The sequence below is a fragment of the Patella vulgata genome, chromosome 5 (assembly GCF_932274485.2).
Source record: "Patella vulgata chromosome 5, xgPatVulg1.2, whole genome shotgun sequence".
NCBI lineage: Eukaryota > Metazoa > Mollusca > Gastropoda > Patellidae > Patella > Patella vulgata.
Window position 1 is genome coordinate 25,169,470 of NC_065883.2, and position 25,723 is coordinate 25,195,192.

General features: G+C 36.0%; 1 protein-coding gene across 1 annotated transcript in view; it reads left to right on the forward strand.

Moving 5' to 3' along the window:
- The window catches only part of LOC126821996 (uncharacterized), an 81,011-nt gene that overhangs the window by 17,596 nt on the left and 37,692 nt on the right, over positions 1-25,723 (forward strand). The window contains exons 9-21 of the mRNA XM_056100958.1: positions 2,496-2,667; positions 4,149-4,361; positions 4,797-4,859; positions 7,229-9,115; positions 10,580-10,663; positions 11,237-11,346; positions 13,973-14,114; positions 14,902-15,033; positions 16,353-16,642; positions 18,635-18,963; positions 21,592-21,896; positions 23,917-24,137; positions 25,341-25,524. Of these exons, the coding sequence (XP_055956933.1) occupies positions 2,496-2,667; positions 4,149-4,361; positions 4,797-4,859; positions 7,229-9,115; positions 10,580-10,663; positions 11,237-11,346; positions 13,973-14,114; positions 14,902-15,033; positions 16,353-16,642; positions 18,635-18,963; positions 21,592-21,896; positions 23,917-24,137; positions 25,341-25,524 (4,132 nt within the window). The remainder of the gene's footprint in view (positions 1-2,495; positions 2,668-4,148; positions 4,362-4,796; positions 4,860-7,228; positions 9,116-10,579; positions 10,664-11,236; positions 11,347-13,972; positions 14,115-14,901; positions 15,034-16,352; positions 16,643-18,634; positions 18,964-21,591; positions 21,897-23,916; positions 24,138-25,340; positions 25,525-25,723) is intronic.

The following is a 25,723-nucleotide window of genomic DNA, read 5'->3' on the forward strand; positions in this document are numbered from 1 at the left end:
AACAATGTTCACACTTGGTGTAGGTGTTTATTAGGTCGATGCCTTGGAGGTCAAAGATGAGCATTTTCTGCTCAGGGTAAGCAGAGATAAGCAATTTGATTGGTTGATGCTTTGGGACATGATAACTTTAGTTCTAATTAAGTGAGGGTAATGAAACTTGGTGTATAGTTTCATCAAATCAGTACCTTGACTAAGTTCGATAAGCAATTTGATTGATCGCGATTTTGAAACACAATAACTCTACTTCTAATTGAGGTAGAATGTTCAAACTTGGTGTAGGTGTTCATTAGTTGAATGCCTTGATGGAGTTCGATGAACATTGTCTGCTTAAGGTAAGCAGAGACAAACAATTTGTTTGGTTGATGCTTTTGGCCACAATAACTTTGGTTATAATTAAGTGAGAGAATTTTCTGCCTAGGCTAATGAGCAATAAGCAATTTGATTGGTCAAGAATTTGGAACATAACAACTCTGCTTTTTATTGAAGTAAAATGTTTAAACTTGATGTTGATGTTCATTAGGTGAATGAGTTCAATGATTAACATTTCCCGCTAAAGCTAAGCAAAGCTAAGCAATTTCTTTGACTTTGATTCTATCTGATAGAGAGTGATGAAACTTAGTGTATAGTTGATAATCAGTGGGCTTGCTCAATACTTTTGAAAAAGATAAACATGCAATCAATTAAAGATACATTATGGAAGATTAGATAAAGAGCTGACACTTCTCGCTATAATAGTTAAAAACTAAATAATGTAAAGGTAATTTGTTGAAAATTTCAGTCAAATTGGTCCACTATGAACCAAGATATCAGCTTTGTAAATTTCCGCCTAGCCTCATTCATCATTACTAAAGTTAGTACGTTAAAAAGCATAGTCTCGATTATCCATTGTTTTGATTTAATTATCAATAAGCATTTGCAGCATATAGGATTCTAATCCAGTCGATATCGAAGGCTGGCCTTGACATCGAGAGTTGATTATGGACTGGATAAGTTATTTAATGTCTAATTAATAATTTAGATACGATTTCAGGCCTAAAGAAAGACCTCCAATAGGCAGATTTAGCTCTTGCATAATGCATGTTTAATATGTGTCATCTATTTATTTCGGGATTTCGGCAGGGGACATCAGCCTTGATTGAATTGTTAGACTTCAACTACAAATATTTTGTATATCCTGTTCTGAATAATATTTATGATTGACATAAAAACATGTAAAAAAAAATTATTGTGTGGCCGTGATCAACTTTGGCACCATCTTATTTAGAGAATAATTTGGGGTTATCAGCAGGCCAAGCTTGTATATTTAGTGATTATCAAAATTACCGTTGGAATCCTAAACTGAATGACTTATAAAGATTAGCTGACTCGTTTTAATATCTTGTCGACAATAAGGGCATAAAAATATTCGACAAAGGAGTAACCACAAATTGTTTTCGAGTTTAAGATATAAAGTAAGTAAGATTAAATAGTTAATCAAGGTAGGTGTATAGCACTATGAAAGGATTGGTCACTTAAGGGCATTGAGCAGTCTAAAATGCACAATTTAAAGCTAGCACTAATTTTTGTTCATAAAAACAGACATTTTATCATAAAAACTAACAATCTGATTAAAATACAGATCTTTATTTCGTTTCATTTTTTTATACTTTCGATGGTCTACACTACATAAGGATCTGTCACGGGGCGTACGAGCGGCTTTTGACCCTATGATGTCAGACATTGATTATCAATCAGCGTTGGTGTTCCTAGTGGTTTACCCACAGTTCCATGCATGGCATGCCAAGAAGTCTCCATAACAGATTGTTTCATTGGCTTATCCCTCACTTCAACAAAAATGCCGGTAATATAACAACTCTTCAAGATCCTAGTGTAGTAAAGACAAGTAAAACGAAATTTTGACTATAAAAAATGAAATGAAATAGGATCTGTGTTTTAACTAGATTGTCAAACTATGATAATAAAGGGTGCTGATGACAATAAGAGATATTGATAATCCCCGCCACAGATCGAAAGTATAAGTGACCTTTCGACACCAAAAACAACGTAAAATATCAACTCACTGGTAAATTATTTGAATACTTCCACAACAAGATTTAAAATACAACAATTCAAATCCAAAAATGAAATTCAGCCATGTTCCAGTTGCAATAGATGGTAGACCTGGATAATTGGGTCTTAGAAGGAATTCCTTCTGATGTCAATAATCCAGTGTGAAAATGTTGCTGGAGGCAGCTATGATTGTTTACTGCGGATGACGTGAACAGTGTGTACGACATCTTAATTTATAAGAGAACTGATCAAGGTGGGGGAAACCATCTCTTTAGCTATAAATAATTTCTTTCTTTCTCCTTGTATCTCCATTATTACACAAAAAACGGGCCAACTTTTATGTGTTCCCTGGGTTATTTTACACATGGGACAAGTGTGCTTTTAGGTCACCATTATTATGCAAATTATGTCTAATTCTAATTAAGGTCCTCTTATCTTGTATGCAGGTTGGTCGTCCTGTCCATTCATCAGATTGTAAGATGACATATCACTGTCGAGTTACAAAAGATGGTAGTTCAACAAGTTTAATGTTTGAACCAAGAACATGTGGAGAAAATACTAAGTGTGAAGGCGGTAACTGTGTTTGTATAGCAGGCTTTGTAATGAAAAATGAAAAATGTAAGTACAGATTTTCACTGTAGATTCTATTAGGAGATTTCTTTAAGTTCTTCTTGTGTGGTTGGGTGGTTTAACATGTGCATGTGAAATCATAAAATCTGTCCAGGAGTCAATTGGCGTGGTTTGGATTCCTGTCTTGCACGTGACAAGGAGTAGGGTCGTCTGTCCAACCTCGTGGGTTTTCTCTGGTCCTCCAGTTTCCTCCGGTTTCCTCCCACTGGGAAAGAACCCTACTTGCAAGCGAATTATTGAGATAAAATTGAACCATATGCTAGTCCCGAAATGACCTACGTTGTGTCAAGGGGACATTAAACTCTCTCTCTCTCTCTCTCTCTCTCTCTCTCACACTGGTGCCCCCACCACTAAATAGGAATAAAAATGTAAATGGTTTGTAGAATTTAACATATATATTTTATAGCATCATGGGTCGTCTGGCAGACATCGAGAGCTGACAACACCTAAAACCAATCGCCACATCCGGCGTATAACCTATGCATCGTTTCTTACTATATATTTTGGAACAGCCCTTGATCATCTAGTATTGTCTCTGGTCCCATTTGCAATTCTTTAACTGGTTAGGACCTCATCTCTAAATGTCATTCTGACATTCCACATTATTGACGATTTCACATTGTGATTGAATATACTGCATCTCAATTAGTATCACTAACAGGAAGAACAATACCACATATTATTTCTACATTTTATATTAAACACTGCTATATGTAGGTTACATAGTTACAAGCATAGATTATAACAAAGTCATTCTCCACTCTCGACCCCGACCCCACCATTCCGTAGAACAAGTTTACTGACGGATCCCAATACATCATATGGCTCTCCTACGACTTAACAGGGAATTCTGAAACCAGATGGTGTCCCTTGAACCTCAACGATCTCACCTCTCTTAGATTTGCCCGATGTCTAACCTGGAACACACATTCTATTAATTATATATTCTCAGATTCACAGCTATTAATTATTCTATTGGCTAATTATAATGTAATGAATTATGTGTTTGGTCACTCATGCCAAATATAAAATAGTAACTTTCCGATCACATGCTTTTAGACATCCTTGAACTTAAACCCCTTTTCCTGTTATTCTCACAATATTTCATAAACAATTTAATTTGCGTTTAAATAAACTCATACCATAGCTAATATACTGACAATGGAGAATAATTATTCAAGGCCATAATATTATTATACATATGTGTTCTTAAGCACAAATCCCACCATCCATATTACTACAATTTACTGTATTGGAACTTCCAACAAAATCAGTGTGTAAAATATGTACATAGAATAGTATCGGGAACCTATGTCTGTGGGGCCTTCGTACAACTTCTCAGTAAGTGTGCCTATATATGTGTTAAGACCACCCTGCAACTAAGTTCACTGAGACTCTCATTATTTTTATTGCATATTAATATTACTATTATAAACTTGTATAGTGAAGGCATTTTTTATTTTTCTTAGGTGAAGAAGATCATAGTTCTATCAAATGTGCTCATAGCTTTTTAAAGAAAGGACGCAAATGTTACAAACTTTTGCACAGAAAAGCAAATTGGCATGAGGCTGCGGTGGCTTGTGCTGGACAAATAGATGGCGGTCGATTGGCTAGATATGATACAGATGAAGATAAAACCTTCTTAACTGAACTAGCTTCTAGAATGTCAGGATCTTTAAGAGGTATGATTAAAAGTTTTGAAGATTTTTTTCCCCTTAAGAATAAGGTGCAAAAGAAAAACATATTCAGATCATTAATTCTAAACTTAAAATGTTAGTTATTTGATTAAGGCGATTATATAATTGTTGAATTCACTGGATTTTATTTGTTGAATTGTTTGGTGGGGTACTAGTTTGTATTCATGACAACTTTATGTCTATACATAAAGCTAGTATTGAGATATTTTGTGTCCTACAGTTGAAACTGTAAGCCAAAATCTACACTAAAATGTAATCTTTGGAAACAAGACCTTGATATCTAAAAGTTGACCATAAAAAGATTTATAGAGAACATGTAAGAATTCCAATAATTATTAAAATTATGTGTTTAGAATGCTACCTAAATGAGGTTCCCTAATTCGATTTTTGTTAAAAACGACTATGATGTTTGATTTAAAGCTAAAGAATTAAGGATGCAATCTAAGAAAAGAGGAAGACGTCGAGGTGTTTCCAGTAGCTATGGTGAGATAGCACATCAAAAAAGCACACCCGTTTATACTTTTGCAATTTAATAATGATAATGCACCGCACCAACATCATGATCTTTATATGCCACATCGAAATGTTGTCATATATATTGTCGCTTTCCCTGTTGTGTTCATACTTCTGTCTGTCGTCCACATTGTTTGTGAACACTCTACAGACTGCATTTATCATTGCAACTTTTTGAAATTTAGGTAAGTTTACATCAATGTGATTTCTAGAGTTATGGTCCATGTTCACAATGTGTAATCTCTAGCATCAAAAGTTGTCATCTATCTGATCAGCTTTAAATTTATTTACAATACATAGTTTCAAATTAGTGAAACGAAGAAGTTTATTGATTTTAAACAAATACTAATTAATTACCTTTGGATTTAAATAGACCTTGCTCACTTTGTAAAATTCTGCGATTGCTCTAGCATCAAAAGTTGTCATCCGATCAACTTGAAATTTATATCAGTATTCAAATTAGTGAAGATGTGAACACACCAACTACAAAATTTATATGCATTGTTAAAATTAATGAAACATAAAAGCCCATTTGTTTTGAACAATTTCTGTTATTCACTTCTAGAATTATGGCCTTTGTCACTTTGTAAAGTCTTAGTGAAACACAGAAACCTATTGAATTTGAACAAATTTTGTTCTTGAAATTTATATGCATTGTTCAAATTATTTGTATGCATTGTTCAGAAATTTGTACAATTTTCATTAATCTGTTCTAGAGTTATGGCTCTTAATCACTTTAAAGAAACTTGTGAATGCTTTGATGTTATAGGGTACTTATAAAGATTCATAGCGCGACAAAACTTTTGGACTGCTCAGAAGACTTGGCTGCTGTGGGCTTATGTTTCATTGCCTGGCTACCTATATTTTTTATTATTAGATCACATACAATATGCACATATGTTTTCTATCTCTCACAGTTGCACAACATAATTGTATTCCCATGTTTTCATAACTTTTGTTGTCTATCTGTTCTGGGAGTCACAGTGGCTCAGTGAATAAAGGCGCTAGCTCATATGCTACAAGGTCCACATGTTGGCCAAGAATGTTCGTCAGGAGTTTTTCAGCATGGCTTTTCCTTCTCAGTTTCCTTTTTCATATGGAGAATTTCTGTGATTGCAGAGCAGAGCTCTTCTTGAAGGAATAAAATAAAGGTCAAGTTTAAAAAGTCTTCTTCTAAAGAGCTATCATTTAAGATCATACCAAAAAAAAAAAATGCAGATATTGTGAACAATTATTCAGTTTTACATCTTGCATACATTTTTTAAAGGGAGATTGTAATGATTATAATATCTGGTTTAATGTCTTATAAGGCTAATCAAGACAGGGACATGCCATGCTATCAATCTGATTACAATGCAGATCTATATTTCGTTTTGTTTTTTATACTTTCCATTGCCTCTACTACATGAGGATCTGACGGTTTGTAGTGGAAGATAGCGTCGGGGGTATTAAGAGTGGCTTTTGACCCTATGACATCAGACATTTGATTAACCAACCAGCGTTGATGTTTCTAGTTGGTTACCTACAGTTCCAAGCACCTCACACCAAAAACTCATCATAGCAGACCGTTTCATTGGCTAATCCCTCACGTCATCCAGAGTGCGGGTTATACAACAACTCTTCCAGATCAAAGTGTAGTAAAGACAAGTAAAACCCAATTTTGAACTATAAAAAATGAAACGAAATAGGATCTGTGTGTCTATCAGATTTCCATGCTATGTACTATGAGGGAAAATCCTAAGCAACTTTCTTGATCGACACCAGGGATCAAACCTGGTAATTTACTGATCTACCTCTGCTCCTGCAAAGATTATAAGATTTTAATGTGTAGGCATTTATATTCGTAACATTGCTGTTTTCATTTATCTCTTTATAACATTGTGGGCAATTGGATTTTGGGGGATTTTTTTTTATCTATTTATATATATATATATACACACATGCACACACCCACCATCACACGCACGAAAAGATAAAAGGTTTGCCAACACAAGCTGATTTCAGAACTTTTCGTCTGTCTTGGGACTATTCATAAATAATGTCATATAAAAATTCTAATTTATGATCTGCAGCTAGCGTTTTCAGCTTCATCCGAATAATGAAAATTGCGAAATTGCCTATTTCTCAGAAATGGTGAAAATTAGAAACTAATTTTGGATATAGACCTATATTGTTTAATCTTACATGAAAGTTACAAATAAAAATATTAAAAATGATATCTATGAAAATGTTACACATTTAAACAGAAATAGCTACAAAAAAATAATATAGTTTTAGCCACCAACAAATTATATAATAATGTCTGTGCATATATTGAAAGTAACATTTGTATCTTGTAGTTTTCTGGATGAGTGGTAATACAAATAGATTGGATCCAAGATTTAATCCAAATCCATACTCACAACTAGATGTGCCACAATATCTTGATGAGTTATCTAATCGAGTTGGTTGTGTATATGGTGAATTTAAAGTCAGAGGAAAGGGGCGAAGGCCAGCCAAGAGATACAATAAAAACTTTAAGATAAGATCAAAGAGACGATCAAGGAGAAACAGAAACAAGGCACGCAGATCAAGGAGAAACAGAAACAAGGCACGCAGGTCAAGGAGAAACCGAAACAAGGCAGGCAGATCAAGGAGAAACCGAAACAAGGCAGGCAGATCAAGGAGAAACCGAAACAAGGCAGGCAGATCAAGGAGAAACCGAAACAAGGCAGGCAGATCAAGGAGAAACCGAAACAAGGCAGGCAGATCAAGGAGAAACCGAAACAAGGCAGGCAGATCAAGGAGAAACCGAAACAAGGCAGGCAGATCAAGGAGAAACCGAAACAAGGCAGGCAGATCAAGGAGAAACAGAAACAAGGCAGGCGGATCAAGGAGAAAGGGAAGCAAGGCAGGCAGATCAAGGAGAAACCGAAACAAGGCAGGCAGATCAAGGAGAAAGGGAAGCAAGGCAGGTAGATCAAGGAAAAACCGAAACAAGGCAGGCAGATCAAGGAGAAACCGAAACAAGGCAGGCGGATCCAGGAGAAACGGAAGCAAGGTAGGCGGATCAAGGAGAAAGGGAAGCAAGGCAGGCAGATCAAGGAGAAACAGAAACAAGGCAGGCGGATCAAGGAGAAAGGGAAGCAAGGCAGGCAGATCAAGGAGAAACAGAAACAAGGCAGGCAGATCAAGGAGAAAGGGAAGCAAGGCAGGCAGATCAAGGAGAAAGGGAAGCAAGGCAGGCAGATCAAGGAAAAACCGAAACAAGGCAGGCAGATCAAGGAGAAACCGAAACAAGGCAGGCGGATCCAGGAGAAACCGAAACAAGGCAGGCGGATCCAGGAGAAAGGGAAGCAAGGTAGGCGGATCAAGGAGAAAGGGAAGCAAGGCAGGCAGATCAAGGAGAAACCGAAACAAGGCAGGCAGATCAAGGAGAAACCGAAACAAGGCAGGCAGATCAAGGAGAAACAGAAGCAAGGTAGGCGGATCAAGGAGAAACCGAAACAAGGCAGGTGGATCCAGGAGAAAGGGAAGCAAGGCAGGCAGATCAAGGAGAAACCGAAACAAGGCAGGCAGATCAAGGAGAAAGGGAAGCAAGGCAGGCAGATCAAGGAGAAACCGAAACAAGGCAGGCAGATCAGGGAGAAACCGAAACAAGGCAGGCAGATCAAGGAGAAACCAAAACAAGGCAGGCAGATCAAAGAGAAACCAAAACAAGGCAGGCAGATCAAGGAGAAACAGAAACAAGGCAGGCAGATCAAGGAGAAACAGAAACAAGGCAGGCAGATCAAGGAGAAACAGAAACAAGGCAGGCGGATCAAGGAGAAAGGGAAGCAAGGCAGGCAGATCAAGGAGAAACCGAAACAAGGCAGGCAGATCAAGGAGAAAGGGAAGCAAGGCAGGCAGATCAAGGAGAAAGGGAAGCAAGGCAGGCAGATCAAGGAGAAAGGGAAGCAAGGCAGGCAGATCAAGGAAAAACCGAAACAAGGCAGGCAGATCAAGGAGAAACCGAAACAAGGCAGGCAGATCAAGGAGAAACCGAAACAAGGCAGGCAGATCAAGGAGAAACCGAAACAAGGCAGGCAGATCAAGGAGAAACCGAAACAAGGCAGGCAGATCAAGGAGAAACCGAAACAAGGCAGGCAGATCAAGGAGAAACCGAAACAAGGCAGGAAGATCAAGGAGAAACAAAAGAAAAGGACGCAGATCCAGAAATAGGTCAAGGGGATCAAGGGCAACTGCAGGTAATCTAATATTAGTCATTTATATACACTGACATTGAAATGTAACCATATATTGCCAAGCCTTAAGTTCTTGTGAGCACTCTTCAGACTACATTTATCAGCCAATGATTTTAAAAATTATATATCCTATTTACAGTTGTAAGATGAAGGGGCCTATCTAATTGCATGGTGTTAATAAATTGTATAGATAAAGATATTTAAAAGATAAAATAAAACAAACCTTATAAACTGTTTCTGATAATTAAAAAAAAAATATATTTTAAGGATCCAAACATGTCTTTTTAGTCTTTAATAATTTGGTCATGAGTTTGATATTTAATAATGGGTTCATCTGTCTATCACACTTGTTGTGGCGCAATAACTCTGCTTCTAATCGAGCTAGAATGTTCCAACTTGGTTTAGGTATTTATTAACACTGTAACCCATGTATCGTTTAATCTTGTGTATCTAGCACTAATTTTTTTCACAATCGTTTAATATCAAATCTTTGTTTAAAAATTCATAAAAATCGTTTAAAATCACCAAAATTCGTTTAATTTGTACTTCTGTCCAGTTTAAAGCTGACCATTCAATTTTGATAATGAGTGTTATCCGATTTTAAAAAACATTTAAATTAAATGTATCACTGTTACACCCTAATGACGGCTGAGTTTGATGATGAGGTCTATCTGCTAAGGTTAATTCGAGATAAGTTATTTCATTGAGTTAGGCTTTGAGACATGATAGCTTTGATTCTAATTGGGTGAAAGTGATGAAACTTGATGTATAATTTGCCTACATCTATACCTTGACAAAGTTTGATCATGCATTTTTATTATACGCCCACATTTTCATGTGGACGTATTATGCCATCGCCCCTGTCTGTCCATACGAACTTCCGTCCACAATTTGTATGTTTATAATCCAAAGAAACTGGTTCCTGTTGATATTTGCGCATATCGAACTGTAACTTCCTGGATTATGGCCCCTGATTCTACGAAAATCACGTTTTTAGCCTGTTGACACTGTAGAGGTCACAATTTTTATCCGATTTTGAAAAACATTTAAATGTATCACCGTTACACTCTAGATGTCACAATTTTTATCTGATTTTAAAAAACATTTAAATTAAATGTATCACTGTTACAAGCTAATGACGGTTGAGTTCGAAATTAGTGAAAATCAGACCGAAACTGCCAGACAAAATGACCACCCCTTGTACGCAAATTGTGTACAGGTAATACAATTTTTGCCCGATTTTGCTGAACCTTAAAATATATCTTTATATCCCAAAGATCTCAGTCCCTTTGATATTCATGCATTTCAGACCATTAATATGTGACATCTATTTATTTTGGGATTGAGGCAGGGAACATCAGTTTTACTGTTGGCTTGTTAACTGTTCAGTTACTTTTTTTTTTGGAAATAGAAAAAAAAAAAAAAAAAAATTAAAATAAAACTAATATTTATTTTTGTTTTTGACAGGATTTGGCAATCGTCTTCCAGGTAAATTCAGTGTTAAGATCAACGCACATTGCCATCATTTGAAATATCCATTGTGTGAATATGGTAAGTAACTCCTTGTAAATTTGATTGAATTCCACTTACTTTGTTATTTAAGGTTTTAAATCGTAGATTTCAATAATTCAGCATATTCAAATAGATACATGTACCTTCTCATATACAGTGTTAGTTTTGAGCCTGACATATAAATATACAAAAGTTACGCTGCTTTTTTGACTTAAATAATATGCGGACAACAAGATCTTTAAAGTGCTTAGGACCCGTAAAGGTCTTAATCCAGCCCTGGCAACAAGGCATGCACCAACTTGATCTGATGCTATCTCCACCATTATACATAGTGGAAACATTTGATAACTTTACAATTTTGCTCACACTACATCTGTTCTTGTGTCGCTTGATTGTATTGCCATTGACCGGGAATGTTCCATATGGACAATCAAGGTCCCACAAATGTTTTAGGTAATGGTAATTGAGATTAGAATATATTTATGGTACTAGAACAAGGCTCTGCTACTCCTAATCACCCTTTAAAGAGATAATTTTCAATTTTTCCCCCCCAAATTTTTTTTTTTTATTTCAAACTTTGGATTTTTTTTTATTTGAAATAATCTTTTATAGATCCTCTTGAAGTTCAGAAGCGAAAGAAGGTATTGGTTGATGGAGGTAAACCTATAAAGCGTGGAAGAAACAAATACGAATTAACTGTTAAACAGGCCATCATCAGATTGGTAAGTAAACTTACTATATATATAGGGGGATCACGGTGGCTAAGTAGGTAAGACGCTGGCTCGCTAGCCTGGAGGGTGTGTTCAATCCCTGCATTGGCTGAGAAAGTTCATCCAGATTTTCCAGCCTGGTTCCCCCTTGTCAGTGATACAGGACGAAGGGCCTGACAAGGACAGCTGTTTTGTTATTCGGATGTGACAAAAAATTGAGGTCCCGTGTACACATTGGCGTGCACGTAAAAGTTCCCTTAACAGTTGCAATTCGATATAAGAGTAGGCTGTAGTGCTGCTATCTGGGCAAAATTTCCCTCATACTACAGTGAATGGCATATGCCTGTCTTCATCAGCCCAGTTCAGAGCAGAACAGTAGGACGTTAAACCCCATTTCATTTCACTACTATATATAGCGGTAATGAGTGCTTGTCTAACACTTAAAGAGACATTATCACCTTCAACATGAAAATCAGTTGTGTAATTAACTATATAAAATAACCATAGACTTCATAATAACACAACTTTATGGATTTACTACTTCTTGGTTTATTACATGCAACGTTTCAATACTCTTACAGGTATCTTTATCAAGCAATGATCAATAATGAATAACAACTCTACATTTATAGACTTATCTAATTATCAAAAACCCACCAAAAACAAAGCATTCTACTTGGGTATTTGCTGAACTGCTTGAATGTGCTGATGTGTATGGCCTAGAAAGAGTATTTAAATATCTGCATCATATTGATGGCTGGGCCCATTTTGTAACTGTTTAGAGGCTATAGTTTTTAACAGATTCTTATAAAATTTGGTGTAAAGCATTGTGGTCATGGACAAACCCTAGCAATATTCATTGTCCTGCAATCTTGTCGGAAACCTTGTCTTCATACCAAACTTGACAGCCAAAAATCCTTTTTATATGGCAAATTTTCATTACAGCATCTTCTCATTTGTTTGTATTGTTCAGTTAGATTTAACGATGAACCCTAATTGAAATGCAGAGTCATGTAACGATTCTTAAAGGAGCTAAATATTTAGGACCTAGAAATTGGCGCAAATGGGTTGCAACGCATGTAATAATGTAATCTGATTGTATATGAACTGATTTACATTCAATTGTTTCTGTTTTGACTCAAATTTCAAATCAGTTAGGTCCAGCGAAATACAGCATGAGTCTCGACCGAATAGAAATTTCTAGCGCCTGGTTATTCCAGTTTATTGCGCATGCTCTCCAGATAAGTTATGGCGTCGCCGTATGACAAGAGTTGTGGAATATGTCTAGCCTCGCTTTTTCTGGTCACTTGTTACAAATGACAATGAAATGCACTATGGTACACGATTCGTGTACCAATGGTAAAATGTAGGTATATTTTGTCTTAAATATTGGATATCAGAAGCCTACCTTTACCCGGTAAGATAAAAACATCAATGTTGATTTAAATTAACAAATAATTTGTGTTTTCAACGTGTAAGACTTTGGATGATATTGAGTTAGAGACTTAGCTACTTTAACACAGATATTTCCCTTGTCAGCCAAACCTTGTAAATACTCTAGAGTTTTTGACATTGTTTCTTCCCAAATGTTGGAATTGTTCTGCCGGTCCTAATGAAATCCTCTAAACCAGGGGTGTCAAACTCATTTCGATTCAGGGGCCATGTGAACTAAAGTTTTACATCAAGTGGGTCAAAGATATACAAAAATTCTAAAAACAAAGCCATACGTCACTGAACTTTACTGAATTCCAAAAACAAAGCCAAACGTCACATTTAAACCCTTGGGCAGCTACATAATTTACACCCCTGCTCTAAAAATTCACACTGATTTTATGGGAAGTAATTGCCCTGACCCTAAAAATACTAATATGGACTCAGACTAGCAATTATTTGCCCATTGACTTCAATGTTAAATGGCTGTAACATCACAGACTGTAGCTATTTGCTCAAAATTCCGTTGGTTTCAATCTTTATAGGCACAATGGGGACCACATTTGGCAATATCCTCATCATAAATTTGGAGGGGGTTGACCATTTAGATTTTTTGCTATGGGGATTTGATGTTGACAGGGGAGAAAATCTCACTTCCGACACAATGATTGCTCTGCAGAAAGACACTTTACACCCCCTATCCCTCCGCTGTAATATCATCAGTGTTACCCAAAACTGCTATGAAATTGCAAATTTGATCCCTTTTCTCCAATTCTAGACCAAAAAGTCAACCCAAAAATGCAGGAAGAGGGGAGAAAAAAATTAAGGGAAAAATTGTCTATTTATAACTCGCACTACATTCGTCCATCATGAAATAAGGGGAAATAATTACTAGTCTTAGTCCATATCCCACTTCAAACTGCCGTTTGTGAGTATATTGCTTGGCAACACTACCGTATATTTACCCCACAAAATTAAAAAGAAGACCATATTTTATAGTATATGTGAGGCACTATATATATGTTACTATGACGACAACTATATGCACTATATCTGTGATGTACCACACTGTAAACCAACAAGGAATACCACATAATGCCCTCGAAACTAAAGGAAATAAGTTGAAGTTAAAAGGAGCCTCTACTTCTATATAAACTCAACAGTTGTTTGAGATAAGTAATGTTTTAACATATCACTTTAATTTCAGAAACCTGTGTGTTTGAAACCATTTAAAATAACCTATGAGCCACAGGAAAGAGATGGAGATCGCATAGAAGTTACCAAAAATAAATTTATTTGCAATGGTCCAACCTGTAAGAACTATAAGGTGAAATTCGAATGTCCTGAGGGTAAGAAATTACAACTTTTGTAAAAATAAAATATACATCTGGATTTTGTCAATATTGAAACATACATTATGTAAGATTTTGATAAAGAGCTGACAGTTCTCGCTATGATTGTTAAAATATAGGTAATAAAAAAGGAATATGTTCAAAATTACTTCATTCTGAGCAAAGTTATGGCCATTTAAGAATAGTGTAATACCGATTGTCTTCGCTACCGTTGTTACGATAATAAACAAAGTCTCGATTATCCATTTATTTTAAGAAAAAAAAACACTGGAAGACAAACAAAAGATCTGCATTAGGCAGATTTAGTTCTTACATAATGCATGTTTAATAATTCAAACAAATGAAAAGCATTGGACTTGAATCTTAGCAAAAGTTTAAAGCCCAAACATGCCAGAAAAACTTCTTAGCATTAAAATAGTTACAAAAAAAAAAATTACATTTTGAGATATGGATAGAGAACTGCAGATTTTGTAATATTATATTCATTATCAAGTATGAAATAATTTCAACATGCACCATCAGAAGTGGCAAGTGTTTGCCTTTAATTTACAAATTTACATGTTTACTGTGATGTCTTCAATTCAACAGAGTAGGGGGGGGGGGGGGGTAGCATCAGATTGACATAAACTAGGTCATTTCGGTACTAGATATGGTTCAGTATTATTTTAATAATTTGGTTGCGTGTAGGGGTCCTTAGCTGTGAGAAGAAACCAGTTTGGACTCCCAACCCCTGTAATTGTTGTAGGTTATATACTATATGTATTTGATTCTATGTATTTAACAGATGTCAATGAATGCGATGTAGCAGGATCTAATGCTTGTCCCGGTGGCCAGAAATGTGTAGACACTTTTGGTCATTACCTCTGTAAATGTCCAGTTGGAGCAGATTGGAATTCCAAGCTTAAGCAATGTGTCAGTAAGTAACAAACTAGAGCAGTGTTTCCCAACTTAATGGTGTCTGGGAGTTTTTGTCTTCGGGGTCCAGAAGTCGGATGAGTCTGTGGGGGAAAAAAAGGTGGTCAGTTCACAAAATGGTAAAATGCTGTATGAAATTGTTAGTATTCGGACAGATGAATTTCAGAATATGAAATTGTTAGTATTCAGACGAATTTCAGAGTATGATATTGTTAGTATTCAGAGTATAAATTGTTAGTATTCAGACAGACCAATTTCAGAGTATGAAATTTTTAGTATTCAGACAGACCAATTTCAGAGTAACGTTAATAAGGATGGTGAAAATCTTGCTATGGGTAATTTTAATCTGTAATCAGTATGTCTAATAAGTTTGTAAAAGGTCCCAAAGGTAACCGCTGATCTTCTGAAAATTGTAATAAGTTATTCAAGGGCAATCACTTCCAGTTACTCAGTCTCCTAATGCTTTCTTTACAGTTTAGAGACAAAATTACCAGAAAACGTCAATTGATTAAAAATTGTTTAAAAATATATTAAGAAAAATTGCTTCCAAAGTTGTTAGCCTTCATTTACATAAACTTTGTTATTTAACACTCTAGGGTCTGCAATGAATTTTTTAAATGAATCGGATGATTGATTTTGAAAGGTTTTTGGCAATTACTCCCTGAATTACTTGTCTAGATATATGAAACCGTCTTAAACTCTTAAGGTTACAATTAATTATTGTCAGATTTTTAAAAAAAATGTATTGTTTGTTCAGTTGAAAAAAAGATGCTTATTGATTAATTATGGTTGTTGCTTGTTACTCATGGTAGTTTAATTAACTAGTATATTCAAAGTGTAAGCTGGGGATCACGTGGCTAAGTGGGTAAGACGCTAGCTCGCTAGCCTGGAGGTCGGGTGTTCGATCCCTGCATTGGCCGAGAAAGTTCATCCAGATTTTCCGGCGTGGTTTTCCCTTGTCAGTGATGCAGGACGGAGGGGCTGACAAGGAAAGCTGTCTAGTCGTTCAGATGGGACGAAAAACCGAGGTCCCGTGTACACATTGGCGTGCACGTAAAAGATCCCTTGGCAGTTGGAATTCGATATAAGAGTAGGCCGTAGTGCCGCTGTCCGGGCAAAATTTCCCTCATAGCTCACTGTATGGCGTATGCCCGTCTTCATTAGCCCAGGTTAGGAGCAGAACAGTAGGACGTTAAACCCCATTTCATTTCATTTCATTTTTTCAAAGTGTAAGCTTACATTTACAAGTTGATAATTTAAACAAAAATTTGATTTTGTTCAGTCACATGGTTAAATTTTTTTTTTTTTTTTTAAATATAGGTGGAAATCTGTGCTCCTGTACTGGTGATCCTCATTGCAGAACATATGCTGGGGACATGCTGGATTTCTTCGGAAAATGCAAATACCTCATCTCCGGTGTCTGCAAAACAAACAATGACAAATTGAAGAATTTAGATCTGTTTAAAGTAGAATGTAAGAATAGAAAGTGTGGCAAACCGGGAAAAGATGTCACATGCACCGATTATTGTGATGTTACAATCTACCATGAGAAGGACAACTTTGATTCTACGTTTGACACAATCAGACTAGCTCGAAATGGAAAACTACAGGTATATTACTTATACTTAAATATTTTAGCATCATATGTTAGGGAGGTTGGGTGGCTGAATGGTTAATGTGTGCGGGTTAGATCAGAAAGTCTGCCATTGAGTCGAGTAGCATGGTTTCGATTGTATGTGACCAGGAGTAGGGTCTTGGGTTTGGTCGAAGTGTTGACCTAGAAAGAGCCTCAGGATTTTCCACTTGTGGGTAGTGCAGAATGAAGGAACAGTGTCTTGTCGATCTGATGGGATGAAAAACGAGTTCCTGTGTACGCATTGGCATGAATGTAAAAGAACCCATGACTGTTGGAATTCGAAAGTGTAGGTTGTAGTGCCACTATCCAGGCAAAATTTCCCTCATAGCACACTGTATGGTGAATGTCGTCTTCATTAACCCAGTTGGTGCAGAAGGGGCCGGGGTCACCTCCTGAATTGTGATGGTCTGCCAGTTGACGTCATAAGCTATAACGTTAAAAAAATTAAACAATAATAAGGGCAATAATCCGGATAAAATTTTGGAAAATGCTAAAAATTCTTAGATAAAATGTACTGAGCAAACAAAAGCAATGCCCAGAAACCTGAAAATTCTGTAGCAGGAAGGTCTTAAACTCTACTGTATTAATAAATATTCAGCTAAAATTCTGACTCGTTGTGATGTCATCATTAGGTTATCAAGCTGTTTCCAGAAGTGACCCAAAATCTTAATGTGAGAGAGAGAGAGGGAGAGAGATGGGGTTTAACATCCACTCGACACAAACTAGGTCATTTCGGGACTAACACATGGTTCAATTTTATTTCTATAATTCGCTTGCGTGTAGAGGGTCTATAGCAGTGGGAGGAAACCAGAGGACCCAGAGAAAACCCACGAGGTTGGACAGGTGACCCTACTCCTTGTCAAGTACAACTGGGGATTTGAAACCACGCTAGTTGACTCAATGGCAGACAGTGCCAGCCATTCGGACATCCACCCCCCCTTCAAAATCTTAATATGATCAGCACCTAAAACCATACAAGTCTGCTAAGTTTCATGCCTTTAACACAAACTGAACAATTTCAGCACATATCAACTGTATTAATTAATAATAGTACTGCATCCAGTATAATCGCATTTTAAAGTTTTGATTTAAGGAAATTGGATTCATTCGGCATGATAAAATTCTAAGTATGAGGTTTTTTTTCACAACATTTGAATGTTCATTGCAATATGTTTGGCATTTCATAATACTAAATTGAAACTGACTTGGGAATTGAACATAATGCTTCTTGTGTACAACAAATTAAATTTCAGTCATGTAAAATTCTTTTTGATTGAAACGAGAGAGAGAGAAAGAGAGAGATTTGGGGTTTAATGTTCACTTGACACAAAGAAGGCCATTTCGGGACTAAAATATGGTTAATCTTTATCATTGGGAGGAAAGCTGAGGATATATCATGGGGATTGAAAACCACACCACTAGACTCTGTGATAGATCTGATGTTGTAACGTGCTTGCTTGTATCCATGCGATTACAGCACAAAGTCCTGACGCTGATTTGGAAGAGTCTTAATGGTTGTTCACCAATGTATATAAGGACACTCTTAAAAACCAATGAACACAAAAGGCCCAATACATGAGACTCAAAGTGCCATTGGTGAAGCGAAAAACGTTTGCCAGTCGTGCCTTTAATGTCATTGGAGCAACATGGTGGAATGCGGTGCCGAACGACATTAAGAAATCTGAAAATGTGCAAAAGTTCAAGCAAGCCCTCAAGACTCACCTCTTCACCAATTTCTGATCATGTAGTGCATTATGTACAGCGCTATTGAAGATTATTATCAAAATTAGCACTATATCAAATGAATAGTTTATAGTTTTATAGTTTATTACATAAACACCTGGGATTGAAACAGAATAGCATACCATTTGAATACTTTTTGATCAGATCTTTATAAGACTATTTTAAGTTGTGTATGGTGTTTAATGGATCTGTTTTAAATATATCTTTTGCTATTTTCTTCCAGGTGAACAAGGTTGATGTGGAAAACAAAAAGGAGACAAAATATTTCGTAGCAGAAGTCAGTGGTAAAGAAACTAGAGTTACAACTCCATATGCTTTGTCGGTCATGTTTGACGGCCGATCTAAGATATATATTGATACACCGAGTGGCTACGACGGCCTCATGTGTGGTATCTGTGGAAATATTGGTGTATCAAAAGAACAGGCATATAAATTGAGGGCTGGCTCTTTTTTCACCCCAACATACAGACAGAATAGAAAATCACGATGGGAGCTATCCTCTGCCAGTGAATATGGCAATGATTGGCAAGTCGATGATGATGAAAATGCTGGGTAAGTACTGATATAAATACACCCTTAAACGGGGCTTATGCCGACTTTGCAAATGGGATCTACTGGTTTCAACCAGTTGCAATCATGCTTATGTCGATTAAATCAGCAACTGAGGGGAGCAACTGAAATCGGAGTGTTTATGTTGACCCGAAACTGATAGTGATTACACTTAACTGTGACTGTTAATTTCTTTATCATGTGATCAACAAAATGGCGAATACCTAATTAGCAGATACACCCCAAACGCAAGGCATAGTTGTTCTTGCCACATGTTCTTACTACATTATTTTGGACATCAACAACATTTTAAAAGGGGGTGCCTTCATTTGGTTTCCGTTTTTTCTATTTATAAAGTCACATGGCACATGTCACTTATAACATTATAAAATTTCCATGGAAATGAGTTGACATGAGTTATAAGAGTGCTCATTTTGATGGCAACTAGTTGTTGCTAGTAGAAGCAAGTTTCCAAAAGTTAAGCATGGGCAACTGACTTTAACGGACTGGAACTATTTGCTTGGAGTTGTAGGAGGCACTCATATCAACCTTTTCCAGCTGCATTCGGTTGAAGCCAGTTGACCTGGCCAGCTGCCCTTAGTTGTTACTTGTAAGGTCAACATAAGCCCCACTGTACATTGAAACCATCATTTAGGTGCGCTTCGGACACAGCTTCTGGTGTTATGACTCCTGCCTATTATGCAAAATATGAAATGTATACACAGTTTGTGGAGAACACAATTTTCGTCAAATTTAGCTAAAACTTAAAATATAGGTCTAGTATCGCCAGAATTGCGAACATGTGAGTATGATACCTATCATTGTTGTCGTAACCCTATAGATAATCAAGTTTCTCAGGCTTCTGTTCTGAAGTTACCCTTTTCTACCAAAAACCTTTTAAAAGCTAGAGGCTATTTTTTTGAGAGATCTTTTTCAAATTTGGACTGAAGCATTTTGGTCATGAGAGGACGAACTCTATCAATGCTCAGCATCTTGCGGCCTACCATACCAGAATTATTTATGTTCCCTTTTCCAAAAACCTTGTGAACGCAATACATGCAACTGTTGTTCCTTAAGATCACCCCAATTTGCTTATAGATATGTAAATAGCTTTATGTATTATAGCACCATTTACTAGTTACGTTTTAAATGTAATCATTACAATTACTTTCTCATGTTTAGCAATGTAATTAATTACCTTGAAAGTGATTAAATAGCATTACCCGTCACTTTATGACTATATAAATAAAAAACATTTTTCAGAGAAATTAAAAAGACAACCTTTTTTTTCTGCCATGAAGCGCCTACAAAATCAAAGTCAAAATAATCCTTGATTCACTTAATAGATATTTGTTTATGAATTGTTATTTCTAGCAATTATAACATCAAGGCAAATTTTATAGTGACGGCAGTGGTGACAAAAACTGACATTTTCACTGCATGACTTGAAAAGTGAATCAAGAGTATAGTTAATTAACTGTATTTTCTTATAAGTAATTTTTAAAGTTTTTAATCAATCCATGTAATTTGTCTATAATATATTGTATAATCCTTTTTTATGTTACATGTCTTAAAAAGGGTCCTACATAAAAAGTAATAAAAGAAAATGTTTAATGCATTCTTATTCTTCTTATAATTTGTTAAAATTGATTTAGATCTTTTTTTTTGAAATTATAATGAATTGGATTTGTGTCAGATACACTTAATTCCTTCTTTGGTGCTATAAAATTTGAGGCTTGTCATATTGGAAATATTTATATGCACCATAAAATGTAATCTTCCATTACTCATTACATGGCCATTACTTAAAAAATGTAATGATTACATTCCATTGCCATTACCCATTACAATTACCCCAGTCCTGTTTTGTCCCCTACATTTTGAAGTCTGTGTGTCCGTCTATCGCACTTTTCTTCTAATTGAGCTAGAATGTTCCAACTTTCTGTAGGTGTCTTGACTAAGTTTGATGAATATTTTCTGCTGAAGCTGAGCAGAGATAGGCAATTTGATTTGCCGATGTTTTGGAACATGATAGGTCTGAATCTTAATTGAAAATTATTAAAAGGGAATTATGGGAGATTAGATGAAGAGCGGACAGTTCTCGCTATAATAGTTAAAAAATAGATAACGTAAAGAGAATATGCTGAAAATATCAGTCAAATTGCTCCACACTGAACTGAGATAGTAGCGATTGAATTTTGGGCCAAGCCTTCATCATGATTACTAAAGGCTGTACGATAAAAAACAAAGTCTTGATTATCCTTTTTTATGTTTAATTATCCATCACAAAATGTATTCAAATTCAGTAAATATTGCAGGCTAGCAATGGCATCGAAAGTTGATTGTGGTCTGGATAAGTTAATTAATGTCTAATTAATAATTTAGATAACATTTCAGGTCTGAGGAAAGAACTGTGTAATAGGCAAATTTAGCTCTTGCATAATGTATATTTAACCTTATCGGTAATCTTACATTTATTAAAGGAAATTACAATGATTAAAAGATTTTAAAATTAAAGGCATTGTCTTAACTAATTCTTCAATTTGCGCTTATAATTATCTGATGGGCAATTAGGTCTCTAGTCAGTCTTTATTCGTAATCTTCTTCAAATATGAAGATTTATACTTTCAGATGTAGTAAATCAGTACCAACTGTAACAGATTGTAGTCCCGAGACAGAAGAAAAACTTGGTAGTGAAGATTTCTGTGGTCAACTAAAAGTTCTGTACAATGAATATGTATCAGAATATGAAGAAAAAATTAAAGATTTGAAAATATCAGAGCTCGTGGACAATTGTGTATTTGATGTCTGTCAAGAAGAAAGTGGGAATGATGAAGAACGAAAAAAAATTGTTTGCTCAAAGATGGTAGATTTATCTATACAATTGTATTTGAAAACCGGTGAAACCAAGGAATGGCGAACTGATGATTTCTGTAGTATGTAGATTTTTTTTTCATACTCAAAACAAAAAGTACATAAACAAATAAAATAAACAAAGAGATTTAGAGAATCATGATCAATGATTGGTTTAGTCTGGCAGCCAAACCAAGAATTAAGCCTTGACGTGCACATTTTCTGATGGATTATGTATCTCTAATGTGTACAGATTCTGTATCTGAATGATGCGTCTCTTGCATCTTTGACGAAATCAAAATATCCAAGATGTCTGCCATTATGCATTTTCTGGTTATGTCAAATGGGTGATTTCGTTTGATTATATCACTATCCTATGCGTTTCTAAATTATTTTGTAATGTTTAAGTAATTCTTCAAACACTGAAACTTAAATTTTGATATATTTTTGTAACCAAAAACGCAGCTAAATATACTCTTCAAAAAAAAGTAGGGGATATTCAGAAACAATAATTCTTCAAACACTGAAACTTAAATTTTGATATATTTTAGTAACCAAAAACGCAGCTAAATATACTCTTCAAAAAAAGTAGGGGATATTCAGAAACAATACAAAACTGCGGAAATGCATTGCTGTTTTTATTAGAGGTAACCAGTGTATGTTAATAACAGGCCAATTGCCTACACATGAACACAAACAGTTCATATGGGCGGCTTATCTGACGGCCCCATTTCACTCGCAAAGAGATACACCATCAAAAGTGAGAATGGACGTTTTTGATTTTTGTCTTAATAATGAGTGATTGCTCTACCAATCCTCAGACATTCAGCAATTCGTCCTGGCATGCTATTAATCAACTGTCCAATCACGATTTGGGGCAATCTGACCCACTCCTCTTGCAGTGCCACGACCAGTTCTTGCAGTGTTGTCGGTTGACGTTGACGTTGTCGTCGACGAACACGTCTCCCGATCAAATTAAATGTAACACACTAAAGCAAAGATATGCTAAACAGTAAATCTTATGCAAGAACCGATAGGAAAGCAAACATGGTTAGATAAACCAGCAAGTAGCAGTTTTCATCAACCCTTCCTTGAAGTGTCAAATTTGACAATGAACCCCTCCCACGTGTATGGCGCTATTGGTTCTGTTGGGGCAATAAGTTCTTCATCTGTGAACCTACTCTCAAAGCATGTCAAGTGTCCATGACTATTTATCATATCACAACCTGCATAGGTATTTGCATTTCAATATCACTTACATTTTTGAAGAGTATATAATAGAAAAGTTCATTAATCTTATTTTGAGTGCTAGTAATATCTATTATAAGGGTTTGCTCCTGGTGTTGGCAAGGGCAGTATTAAAATTGAGTATGAATTTAATCAATCCTATATGTAATTTCCATCTTTATTTGTGAATAAATCTTCGATCCCTGCATTGGCCGAGAAAGTTCATCCAGATTCTCCGGTGTGGTTTCCCCTTGTCAGTGATGCAGGAGGTAGGGCCTGACAAGGACAGCTGTCTAGTTGTTCGGATGGGACGAAAAACTGAGGTCCCATGTACGCATTGGCGTGCACGTAAAAGATCCCTGGCAGTTGGAATTCGATATAAGAGTAGGCCGTAGCGCCGCTGCCCGGGCAAAATTTCACTCATAGCACACTGTAAGACGTATGCCCGTCTTCATTAGCCAATGAATCATTGTCAATGAATCAAATCTCCATAATATGTACTTTGAGATTTGGAATATTGTAAGGGATGTTTTTATTTCAATTTGTTCAAATGAAGTTGTTGTGCCCAATAAGAGTGGTACAGGGCACTTTCACTGGACAAATGTAGGCATATTCGACACATACATTTAAACAAAACTTTGTTCATATCAAAACTTTGTTTGTATCTTAAAATGCCTTTTTATGGTGATTTTGGGAAATGTTTGTCTAATTGAATTAATCAATGAAACACCAAAAAGGTCTTATGCTACAGGCATTCATACTCACCTGTAGGCCTATTGTATTTTGGGAATGTACCTGTATTAATTGCTATTTACTTTTTTTTTTCGAATAGAATGTACCTGTATTAATTGCTATTTACTTTTTTTTTTTGAATAGAATTGGATTGCGATGAACCCAATGAGCAAGTCATGTATCTAGCTAAATGTGATAAGAGATGTGGAGACATGCATAACGTACAGACAACATGTAGTGGTACTCCCAGAGACATGTGTGTATGTGAAGGGGACTACTACAGGAAAGGAACTAAATGTGTCAAAAAAGAAGAATGTGGTTGTGAAATGATAACGGAAACAGGCATGAAAAAATTTATGATAAATGTAAGTACATAATATAATGAGATGCAATGAAAAACCAAAAGTTATTCGACTGCAAGCAGGAGTGTAGGGATCAAGTTTTCTAATGGGTGACTGACCTGAGAGCCTCGGGCGTATGGGGTGCCCCCCCCCCTCAAAAAATTTGGAAGTTTGAAGTCTATATCCTTGCATCTGAGGCCTTTTCTGAAAGAAATTTACTCTTTTAAATATATAGGCTCTCTCTAAGGCTCTCTCTCAGGTCTCTCTTGTATAGGCTCCACATGAGTGTGTGTGTGGGGGGGGCTGAACCCCTGCCGCTCCCCCCCTCCCTCTGGACATGCTCCTGTTATCTTCTTCTCGAGATAAATAAAGACTGTAACAGCTTCGGTAATTGATGGGGCAGGGTGTAATAAGGTTGAAAAAATCTGTGAAATTTCTGGGGCATTTTGTTAAGATCTTAAGTAGATTGCCTTTATGACTTGTGATAGACCGAATGGAGCAGAAAAATATGATGTGAAACCCGATTTTCATAAAGATAAAACCTTGTGGCAATAATGATAAAACCTTGTGGCAATAATGATAAAACCTTGTGGCAATAATGATAAAATCTTGTGGTGATGCATAACAAAATACAATCACTGAATACTCGAAGCAGAGCAAATTATGAAGGAAAACAATGGTTGCTTGTCACTTAATGGTGGGGGCGCGAATTGTTTAATTACCAGAACAAAACTAAATTAGATTTTAAAATTGTCTTGGAGAAGATGCCAAATATACTTTAATGTTATTGTGCTCTTAAAGATACATTATGGGAGATTCGATAACCAGTTGGCAGTTCTCACTATAATAGTTAAAAACTAGATAATGTAAAGGCAATTTGCTGAAAAAAAAAATTCAAATTGATCCACTATGATCGAACCGAGAACTAAGCGGTTGAAATTTCCGGCTAATCTTGATCATCATTATTAAAGTCAGTACGATAAACAGCATAGTCTTGATTATCCATTTAATCGTTAAACCAAGAAGGAAAGTTATGCAGTAAATCTGCTCATAATCCACTAAAAATCACAGGCTAGCGATGCCATCTAGAGTTGATTATGGTCTGAATAGACTAATTAAGACCTGCAATAGGCAGATTTAGCTCTTGCATAATGCATATTTAATTTGAAAAGGAAAATACATTCAAACAAAAATGGCTTTAAATTGTTCATCTCATTTACATTTGAGGTTGATGAAGTAACATTGAATACAAACTGTTCTGAGAAAGTCAAATGTAAATCTAATGGTGAATTGGTCACGGAAGCTACAATGCCTGCAGATACTGCAAGAGTATGTAACCTAGATAATTCTAGACCCGAAATTTCGTGTATGGACAACTTCAAACTCAATGTAGAGATAAATATGTGTGAAGGTATGTATAATGTGACATTGACAAATTATTCACCTGCACTATGAAAGCTGATGCGTTTTTATACTGCCATATGCTAATGTGGGTATATATTGTGGTTGCTCGTGTCGAACTTCCATTTGTCTAAGAGAGCCACAGTGGCTGAACATGAAGGTCCTGTATTCCATCCCTGTGTCCGTCAAGTATAATTCATCAGGACTTT